The following is an 11,162-nucleotide window of genomic DNA, read 5'->3' as shown; positions in this document are numbered from 1 at the left end:
ACACACTCTCCAACTGTCAACAGGTACTTGTTAACTAGAAAGGAGAGAAGGTACCTTACAATGGAGACATCTCATAAAAAACGTCTTCAGCAAGTGATCAAAATTAACATGACTGGTAATGACACAAACTTTTCTCACACAGTTCGTAATGGGATGCAGTGAGAAGTGCACGGCACTGACGTGGACTCTTGCCAAAAATGTTTAGCCTTAGAAGAGACAAATCCAGGTGCGGGGATTCTAGAAGACAGCTGACCTGGATTCTTCATTTACACACACACACATACCAGTGCACACACTCCAGTGTACACACACACACACACACACACACACACACCAGTGTTCATTGTGCTCTTATTTCTACTGTTTCGGAAATTAGAAAATTTTAAAAATAAAAAAAATGCTTTTAAAAAAAAGCATATCAAGAGTCCTCTGGGCGACTCCCTTATTCTACAAAGGGCAACGGCGTTCCCCTCCTGGGCGAGCACCGAAAGTCGGCCATCTCTTCAGTAACAAAGTCTGGATGTTTGAAACAAGCCTGGGAGAGAAGGATGCTCGAGTCGGAAATAAACAGTGGATGATTGTTTCGGGAAATCTCATTTTCACTCCCGAGCTGCTGCGAGAGAGGCCGGGCAGGAGCGATGTTCTCATTTGCAGCTCGGGTTCAGCCCAGATTTCTCCGCATCTCACGCGGACAGGATGTCGGCGAGCCTTCCGCACACACTGGGACCAATCGCACGCCCACTGCTCTCCAAAATGAGCTTCAGCCCTCCTTCCTACGGGGAACTTGAGGACCGCAGGCCTGGGAAACGGTGGTGTGGCTGTCCCCGGGACACCAAGTGGGAAAACAAGTCTCCGATGAGCAGAGAGAGAAGTCGACTTTTTAAATGTTTGAAAATGCAGTGGGAAGGAAAATAAAAGGCAAAACATAAAATAATACCTATGCTATGTAGCCCAAGTTTCCTCAGTTGCTCCTGCCCTTGTCTGAATAGCCTCTAGAGCCACACCAGAGCCATCGGTGGGGACATCTTACATGAGCTATCTGACAGCATTTGTTCATTTCTCTGCTTCCAGCCTTGCACCATGGTAACACGGACGTCCTTCCCAAAGCTCCTGACCCCAAAGGGACCAAGTGACATAATTCCCAATAGTTCTTGCCGGGGCAAAATCAAGCTGTGTTCCATGAAGAATAAGAAAGATGATCACCTCTAATCTTGAGGGCTCCCTTCCCATCCAATTGTGTGATTTCTCAAACTAGTCATCAGAAGTATTCTTGTAATAAAGCCCTTCGTGGGAGCTTCCTACGGCTGCGCTTCTCACCTGGGCTGCCTGGTAAAATGCAGATTCTTGTTCGGTAAGTCTGAGCTGGGAGCCTCTAACTAGTCCCCAGCAATGTTGATGCTGCCAGTCCATGGACCACACTTTGAGTAGCCAGACCCTGGAGTACTCAGCACTAAGTACTATGGCATTTAGCACCTGTGTTTCTCACACGTAGTAGATATCGATAAACATGTTTTGGAGGGATGATTGAATTTATTGAAGGTTTCTGCCATAGTAGAAATTTGTTAGAAAGCTTCATTAAGATGTCTGTCTTTCATCCTACTGGTGTTCTGCTTTTGCCTTGGAGCTATGAGACTGGAACATTGTTAGGCAGAAGGACTAGCAAAGGGCTGTAAAGGAAAACAGGAGAGCATCAGCCCTGGGGACAGCATCAGTCCTCGAGGGCCAACGGTTTCGCCTGGGCTCCAGCATCCAGGAGCCTGTTTGTCCAGCTTACAGCGGCTTCCATCCCTGCCTTCGTAACAGGTACTCTCCAGAGTACAGATTCATTCATTGTGTATTCTCCCCTGCTCTTAGAGCACACACACACATACACACACAAGCATGCTCCTTTTACTTTAAATTGCTCCTTCCTCTTTACGATGGAAATCAATTTTGCACGATTTTACACCATCTAGAGCAGACTGTGAGTGGTGCGACTGCCTTCTAACCTAGCCCTGGACCTTCACAGACCGACACAAAACCTTCACCCTGCCTTGACTGCGAGAGATAAAATGTAATCTCAATGTCATCCGACTCCCTACACTTGTCTTTTTGAATAAATATCTAATAATCTCTCATTTTTATTTAATTGCAATAATATTATCTTCAATTATAGGCTCCATGTCTAGAATGACCATTCACTCTCGAAGCAGAGTTGTTTTCTCCTGAGATCAGAAACGCGGAGTTACCCGGCAAAGGACAAGACCACCGGGAACGTCAGTGTCGGGGAACCTGCGTGCAGCCCTGTCTAAGCGATTTATTGGTAACACATCTGTGCCTGTTTCCTCCTCTGAAAAAGGAAGAGATTGAACTAGATTGTGAGGTGCCTTTTAGACTAAACATTCTATGATTCTAGAAAAGTACACAAAAAAATGAAATCATCGCCACCCTGCTAAAAGAGAGAAGTCAAGCAAACCAAACATCAGGGGAGATAAGAGAGAACTGAAGAATAAAGATGACCACAATATTCTGTGTTCATGTAAAATTGCATCAAGTTCTTACAATACTATCTTGACATCCACCTTTTTAGAAAAATAGGAAAGTTGGCCGGGCGCAGTGGCTCACGCCTATAATCCCAGCACTCTGGAGGGCCGAGGTGGGAGGATTGTTTGAGCTCAGGAGTTCAAGACCAGCCTGAGCAAGAGCAAGACCCCATCTCTACTAAAAATAGAAAAATTAGCTGGGTGTGGTGGCACCTGTAGTCCCAGCTACTCGGGAGGCTGAGACAGGAGGATCACTTGAGCCCAGGAGTTTGAGGTTGCTGTGAGCTAGGCTGATGCCATGGCACTCTAGCCTGGGAGACAGAGCAAGACTCAAAAAAAAAAAAAAAAAAAGGAAAGTTTAAGAAAGTTTACACCATTCTACATTTTATAAAACAAGAAACAGAAAACCAGGGAATTTGAGTGACCGAATCAAATAGCCAAGCTAGCAACCGAGGCAGAGGCAGAAACTGAGTCTCCTGTCTCCAAAGTAAATCCTCCTTCCTATAAATCCAGCTTTCTTACAATTCTCCAACTTCTTCCTATTTTTTTTTTCTTTTACTGCCTAGCTAAGATGTTGAGAAAATAATTATGTTGTTATGTGTAAGTGCTTTGAGCATTTGGGAGACATGAGCTTTATAAATACAAACCATTTCTATTCATCTATCAAGCAGATCAGCTTTTTCTCCTCACCCTGGCCCTCTGTAGGGTATTTAAGCCCCTAAACAACTTTTGAATGCTGGATCCATGAAAGGTACCGATGGCTCCCCAAGGCCAGAGCGCAGTGCAAGCTCAGCACTCGCTGCATTTACACCTCAGCAATGGGCAGGGAGGGAAATCTTTGTCTGCTGGAAACGACACCCTCAGGCTTTTGCTCTCTAATCCCCCCACGCCCCCCTCTGTCCCAGACTCTCTCCAATCCTGCCCCAGGTGCAGACAGAAGCAGTTTCCGAGTCGTAAAGCAGCGTGCTGCGGGTAGGACTATGCCTGCACCGCTGCCCGGTCTGCGCAGCATCCTGTGTGGACCCCGTCCAGGCTGCGGGAGGCCGATGCCAAAGCCAGCCCCGCATGGGCCAGTGGGAACCCACAAGCCCACTCCATGTGGCCAGCAGACGTGGGCTGCGAGGACGGCCACCAAAAGCCGCTTCAGAGCCCATAAAGGCAGACAAGGGGTTAAACTCACGTTTCCAACAGTCTGCCCCTCGACCTGCATAGATTCCATTACTGCCCAATTGCCTGAAATGGGAAAAAAAAAAAAAAAAATCTTCCCTTGAAGACTAGAATATATGAATGAATGAACTAACAAGTCTGGATTAAAACACAGATCAGTTTCGTGTGGCCTCCAGTCTCAAGAGACTCCCAGCCAGACAGCGCCAGAAGAAGAGCGGGAGGTCCAATTTCCCATCTCTGTAAAGAGGCTTAGAATGGGGAGGGCGGGGTCTTGGAGTCCTTCTCCACAGTGGCTTTCCATTTGTCCCCCAAAACACTTGTGGGCATTAAAGGGTTTTGATAATTGCAGATCTGCTGACCTCTCCATCCAGAGGAATTCCAAGACCATCTGGGAGGGAACAGGGGACCCCGGGCCAGCCCTGCACGGCCCCTGGTGACAGGCACAGCCCAGCGAAAGAGCACTGGGTGCAGCGTCCTGCCTGGCCTGGGAGACCCAGTAAGTCACTCCCCACAGCTCAGTTTTCACACCTGCAGCTGAGGGTCCCTGGCTGCACCCCCACGTCTGCCCAGGGCAGGAGTAGTGGACACCACCCACACACCGGCCTTCCGGGCCCCTCTCAGAGTGGACTGGCCTCCCTCCCGCTGCCCTCCTTCCCCAGGGCCTTCCCTTCCTTGGTCCTGGCCTCCCAGACCATCCTTTCTGTCCCAAATCCCTTCTCTCCGCTCCTGATGCCCTTGATCTGTCGTGAGGAGACAGGGCTGCTGCCTTCTGTCCTGTGGCATTTGCCACGTCGACCTCGGGTTCTGTTTTAGCCTGTCTCCCTAACCGTGAGAGCCCGGCATGGGCAGGGCCGCACCTCACTTATCTTAGAGTCCCCGAGGGTCCTGGCAGTCCCTGGCACACAGCGGGAGCTCGTTAAATGGTGGATGCATCACTGCGTAAAATTCAAGTGACTTCCCGTGGAAAGCTCCAGGCACGGAGCGTGTGACAGCCACAAGCCCGAGGAGCTGCGCGTGGCCAGGTAACACTCCACGGTCAGAAGCCACAAAACGAGGAGACAGAGACGAACTGCAAGCTGCTCTCTCCGCCTCCCTAGCAGGTCCCGGCTCCGGATCCCCGGAAGGCGGGTTGGAGGGAAGGGGACGCAGGCAAAGCTGAAATTAGTTAGAACTAAGATCAGTCATAAAACTCTTCAGAGACACTGCTGCTCAGTTTACCAGAGTGTTTTTATTTGTTGGTTTCTTGGGGTTTTGGGTTTGTTATCAATGAAGTGAGTTGCTAGGGCGGGCGGAGCGGGAGGGAGGAGGGCGGGAGGCCACCAGCACCTGTCATCGGTGACGTGGCCGGCTGGTTCTGGTTGTCTTTTAAATGAAATCTCATCCCAGCATAGACACCACGTCTGGAATTACGACCCACCCTGTGATCTGTCACTTTTATATAGATACACAGGGGAGCCGAGCGGTTTCCATAGAGAGGGAAGATCGCAGCCCACCGAGGACCAACCCCGCGGAGCAGCGGCGACCCCGGGGCAGGCGACGCGCGGGGGATGTGCCCGGGGCCGACCGCCCGGCCCTGAAGCTGCCCCTGCCCGAGCGTTTCCCGCGGAGCGAAGTCCACTCTCGGGTGAGCCTGCGGTCCACACTGCCCGCGTGTGTTTGCCCTGATGGGGAGGTGCTGGGGTCGGGCAGGTGTGAGAGGGGAGCGCTGCCCGCACCGGGCTGGGAGCCCACGGGCGGGAGCTGCACCCCACTGCGCCCCGTGTTTTCAGTCCGGAGAATCAGCCCCCAACAGACCAGGGAAGCTTCCCGGGAGGCAGAGCCATCCCCCCTCGCTGGTGCAGAGACACCGGCTTTGCAAAAGGGAACAGATCAGAGGCAGACGCATATCCGCTGGGACAAACCTATTTTCTCTGAGCAGAGTTCAGCTGTGAACAGAACAGTAGACCCTTCGAGAGTCCCCAGACTGGGAACAGGGTGGGACGTGGGGGAAGGAGAAAGTGCAGGACGGTGCCCACAGCGCCTGTCGGGCAGCAGACGCTAGCGTCTGTTGTTCCCCCTGCGCCAAAGTCCCTCTCTGCCTCTTCCCCTTTCGCTCCCTGAGACACCTGGGGCAGGTAAGTCTCCTTTTCAGGATGCGGCAGCTGAATCAGGGAGGTTAAGTGACACCCAAGGCAAGTAAGAGGCCAGGGGGTCTCCAGCCCAGGTCCCCTGCGGGGACGTGGGGCGGGGGCAGAGATCTGCACAGATTGAGCACCGCCTGTGACGGGGAGAGGGATGCTTGCTGCTTGCTGTCTACGCTTTGATGTTCAAGTTTTCTGAGAAATCCTGTTTGCAATTTCCTCCCCAAACAGAGCCACCTAGCAAAAAAAAATACAAAAAAAAACCTCTTCTTTTAACATTTAAAAAATGTTTTTAAATGGTTCATTTTTTAGCTTTTTAGTTCAACTTCTTGTCCGTGTTTGCAGACAAATCCGCAACCCCTCCCCGGGAATAGCTGGGCACTGGGCAAAGCTGGCTTTGCTGAGCCACACTGTCCCCTCTCCCTGGCAGGTGCCAAATCCAGGCTGGCCCAGAGCTCTCCTTGCCTCACGTTTGAGTGCTGGGCTCTGTCCAGCTCTCAGAAGCAACAGTGTCTCTTTAAAGCACCTTAGAAAAGTGCTACTGTAACAAGAACCCAAGGGAGTGGCTGAGATTCACCTCTCCACAGAGAAAACTAGGGGTGTGGAGCTTTGCCCCTGAAATCCAGCTAGAGGGTACTCAGTCATGTACGTGGCAGGCAGCAGGGAAATCCTGAGCTTTCGTGTTGTCACACTAGGGGGTATGGCAAAAGAGTCCACCAGACGTAAGAGAAGAATCTTGCTTAGGAATCCGACTTTACATGGAGAAAAAAAGGACTTTTTTTTCCTTGTGAAGAGTTTCTTTTCTTTTATCCTGCAAACACTAAACACATGTAAACAAATCCTTTAAAAAGTCCCAGAAAGAAATCTGAATGTGTTTCCCAGCCCCCAGCCACTCACTTGGATGGCGAATATATCCAAGATTGCAAGGAACCCTAATATTTTAGACAAACTGGAACTAAACTCAGCCTAGGGCTTCCCTATCATGTACAATTCATAGTTCCGGCAGTTCCTTTGCTTGATAACTTTGCATCGGTGCTGAGGATAAGGAGACATCGTCCAAAACCCACAGCCCTACCCCTGCTAGAGCCCGGGGTCTGCAGACAGAGCAGCTCTGCTACCCTGGGATGCACTGAGAACAAGACACCACTTCAGACACTTGCTCCCGGACACCTTGGACAGATCCTAGATGCCTTCGGCACCCTCTCCATGAAGACGGGGGTCTTCCTCCTGGGAGACTTGGGATTTGAATAAGGAGATAACACATTTTTAAAGGCACAATATTTACCAGTTGACCCCCCAAAATGCAAAAAAGTAAATAAAGAGTTAAAAGGGATTTCACTTCCCCACCCCTGAGGGATTGCTTTTGTAACTGAGATAGACAGGGAGCATTTTCAGCGGGGCTTATCCAGACGCTAGCCCAATGCAAGGGAAAATCCGAAATTTTCTCCAGGAAAACTGTAGAAAGTTATTTAGGCAAAGATGTTTCTTGTTCAGAAACACTCGGGTGACTCCAGATATACACATACGATTTCAAAATAGAAAAAAAAAAGTATGCATTATAAAGGATTTTTTTCCTCTTTGATGTGTGATAACATGTATTTGCAAAAAGAATAGACATCCAAAAAGAAAATTTAAAAGAGGTGGTTTTACCTTGGAAAGTAAATTGGTTTAATTAAGTGCCTGAATACTAATCTGAATTTCAGTTCACTGAACAAATATTTATTGAGGACATGATTCAGTACAAGGCACCAATGACCCCATCAGCCCTTCCCAGACAGCCCAAGTGGCTCCAGAAGGAAAATCTCTGTGCAGCGGAAGCTACATATTTAGCAGATATGAAGACGCCAAAGAAATGCCACCCCCAAAGTGGCCCCAAGTCCTCCAGGGGGGGACGTAGAGGGGCAGGTGGGCTCAGACTCAATGCGTTCTGAGCTCTGGCAATCCATATGTGCAGCGATAGTGTAGAACTGCAGGTGGTTGAAGGTGAAGGCACAGAGCTGTCCTGGGACCCCGAGGGGAGGGAAGAAAGCGCTGCTTTCCTGATTCAGAGAGTGGAGCCACCGCAGTCTGAACGGGGAGGAAGCAGGTGGGGTGAGAGCCGCAGGGAAACCCCCAGGCGGGAGCGTGAGGAGGCTCTGGGTTCTGCCTCAGCGTCCTCCAGCTTAGCACACACCCACCCAGCTCCGGCAACGCTGGTCAGGTGCAAATAGAGAAATCATTTCACCCCCTCCTCCCCCGCCATCCCTCCTCCCCCGCTCCCCATCCTCTCTGGGGAGGGGCCGCTTGCTTTCAGAAGCAGAAAAAGAACAAAATCAGGACAAGGAGATTCTCAAACTCCAGCACCCACTCTCACTGGGACGGCACTGAGACCAGGGCGTTTAGTCTCTAGTTAGCGGAGAGACAGAGTCTGATCTGTGAAAGGACAAGGGGACAAAAGAGTAGAGAGACAGAGTTTCCTCACCACTTTCCCACCAGTGTTAACCCTTGCTGGACTGGTTTTTGTTTTTTATAAACTCCTTTCAGGGTTATCAAGCCATTCAAAATTGCTCCCAAGCTTAAAGATGCCTTCAAGATACACGGCAGCCAAAACCAGATTCCAACTCTATTGGTGCAAAAACAACCAGCTGTATTCTCAGCAGTGATAAAGCAGAAGATCTGGTTGTTGATGCAAGATTTAAGGAAAGAAAAGTGCATTTTCTGCAAGGACAGTCAACCCACCCCTGGTGACTCTGGCACGCACCCCCAGGAGCACAGAGCTGGGCCGGGAGACGCAGGGCAGCGGTGCTGAGTGTGTGGTCTCCGGGGACTGCGTTAGACGGTGCACGTTCTCGGCCCCACCCCAGACCTAGGGACGTGGGGACTCTTGGGAGGGGCCCGTTGTCTGAGCTTGAGCCATTCCCATGATTCTGAAGGACTCTAAGTTTGAGAACCACTGACTTAGACTAGGTCAAAGGCAAAAGGTTGTTGAACGCAAAATTTAAAGAATGAAATTCTGGCGCAGGCTCAGGTGGAGAGGGTGGTATGCAGTCAGAACCCACAACCAGAGATACAGAACAGCAGGCGTGTCTGTCTGCAGGATCGAATCCCTGGCTCACACCACCTGGCGTGTGCGTGCATACGCGTATGTGTGTGTGCGTGTGTGTGCGTGTGTGTGTGCGTGTGTGTGCGTGTGTGCGTGTGTGTGTGCGTGTGTGTGCATGTGTGCGTGTGTGTGTGTGTGCGTGTGCGTGTGTGTGCGTGTGTGTGCATGTGTGTGTGCGTGCGTGTGTGTGTGCGTGTGTGTGTGTGTGCGTGTGTGTGTGTGTGTGTGCGTGTGTGTGCATGTGTGTGTGTGCGTGTGTGTGTGCATGTGTGTGCATGTGTGTGTGTGTGCGTGTGTGTGTGCGTGTGTGTGTGTGTGCGTGTGTGTGTGTGTGTGTGTGCGTGTGTGTGCATGTGTGTGTGTGTGCGTGTGTGTGTGCGTGTGTGTGTGTGTGCGTGTGTGTGTGTGTGCGTGTGTGTGCGTGTGTGTGCGTGTGTGTGCATGTGTGCGTGTGTGTGTGCGTGTGTGTGTGTGCGTGTGTGTGTGTACTTCTGAAAAGGTGTGGGCACACCGAACCTTCTCCTAAGAAGACCTGGAGATTGTTCATGTATAAACAGACGTGGCCAGCCTCTACGGAGTGTCTGATCAGACCAGGCGCTTTCACGCATTGATATGTTTAACTGACTCCTTCACTTAACCTTTAAGAGGTATTGTAGTTATTATCATCCCGTGATCAGATGAGGGAATCGAAATTCCCGGAGGTTAGGCAAGCTGCCCAAGGCCCACAGGCCAGTCAGGGTGAAGGCGAAATTCCAGTCTGCGTCTGTCTGCCCCCGAAGCCTGTGTTGTTCTCACATCACAGTGCCGCACACCCAAATCTCGCAAGTTCACACATTTGGATGATTTAAAGGAAGGATCACGTGTATTTTCATAAGATTTCATAACTATTACGAAAAATTTTCATAATGCAAAATAATTGAGCAAGTGAATTTGTGGCCATTAAAATCCACCAAGTTAGGCTGCGAAATGCTTAATTCTTTGTTATCCACTTCACAGGGACGGTGGCCACCTGCAAATCGGAATGAAACAAAGCCCATAAGTACTAGGAAGGTAACGGTTCTCACAGTTTAGGGATCGTTAAAATCATCTGAAGGGTTTGCTAAAACACAATTGCTGGGCCCAGAGTGTTTGATTCGCTAGTTCTGGGAAACGATCTAAGAGTGATTTGCGTTTCTAACAAATTCCCCGGAGATGTTAAGGCACCCGGTCTGCGGACCACACTTTGGGAAGCCTTGGAGGAGAACAACACGGCCACCCCTAATCCTCGTCCTCTGGGCCCCAAACCCCTTCCCACATCCCTCTTTTCTGCCGCAGGGAGAGATGCTGGTGCAGATCCGCTTCCTGCTGCCCCTGCTGCTGCTGCTCCTCGGGGGCCCCCGGACAGGCCTCCCCCACAAGCTCCACAAGGCCGAGCCCGTCCTCGGCTGCCTCAACGCCGCCCTGTCTGAGGCCAAGGAGAGCCGGCTGGAGGCCGCGTCCCCGCTGGGCAAGAGGAGCTCCCTCTACCTGCCCGGCCAAGGCCCGTCTTCAGGAGAGAAGGAGGAGGAGGAGGACAAGGAGAAAAGGATTTTCTCTGTCTCTGGGGGCAGGGGTGGGGCCGGGAGCCCCCGGTACAAATACCTGTCCCAGGCACAGCTCAAGGGGAAGCTGTACCAGGACAAGGCCAAGAGTGACCGGCGCACCAAGTTCACTCTGTCCCTCGATGTTCCCACCAACATCATGAACATCCTCTTCAACATCGCCAAGGCCAAGAACTTGCAAGCCAAGGCGGCCGCCAACGCCCACCTGATGGCGCAGGTTGGGCGGAAGAAGTAGAGGAGGAGGCCGGGCAGGGGGGCAGGGGACAAGGGGCAGAGGGCAGGGGGCAGGAGGGCAGGGGACAGGGGGCAGAGGGCAGGGGGCAGGAGGGCAGGGGACAGGGGGCAGAGGGCAGGGGGCAGGCTCAAGGACAGAGGGCGAGGCGAGGACGAGGTGCACTGTCAGCTGGTTATTGTTTTGTGGGATCAGTTTCCCACGCTGCTTCACCACGGAGCCCCTCTGACCTCTTCCTGCCCCAGCCCTGTCTCCCTGTCCTCTGTCCCCACACACAGAAGGGCAGTATCGTCCACCTGCCCAGACACCAGGAAGGGGCAGATTTCACACCTTCCTCCTCCCCGGGTACCCCTGGTAGCCCCAGCCAGAGGGGAGCCCTGAACACCAACCCCACCCCCAGGCAGAGCCCGGAGATACACCACTCCCCGTCTGGTCACCGAACCCCTTCTCTGCCTCCTC

General features: G+C 51.7%; 1 protein-coding gene across 1 annotated transcript; it reads left to right on the top strand.

The window, feature by feature from the left end:
• Window positions 1-5,054: 5,054 nt before the first annotated feature.
• Window positions 5,055-10,722, top strand: UCN3 (urocortin 3). The gene is made up of 2 exons (XM_045529705.1): window positions 5,055-5,313; window positions 10,206-10,722. The coding sequence occupies exons 1-2, from the start codon at window positions 5,059-5,061 to the stop codon at window positions 10,704-10,706; spliced, it is 756 nt and encodes a 251-aa protein (XP_045385661.1). The 5' UTR covers window positions 5,055-5,058; the 3' UTR covers window positions 10,707-10,722.
• Window positions 10,723-11,162: the final 440 nt, after the last annotated feature.

Source organism: Lemur catta, chromosome 18 (assembly GCF_020740605.2).
Source record: "Lemur catta isolate mLemCat1 chromosome 18, mLemCat1.pri, whole genome shotgun sequence".
Taxonomy (NCBI): Eukaryota; Metazoa; Chordata; class Mammalia; order Primates; family Lemuridae; genus Lemur; species Lemur catta.
This window is presented reverse-complemented; position numbering and strand designations above follow the sequence as displayed.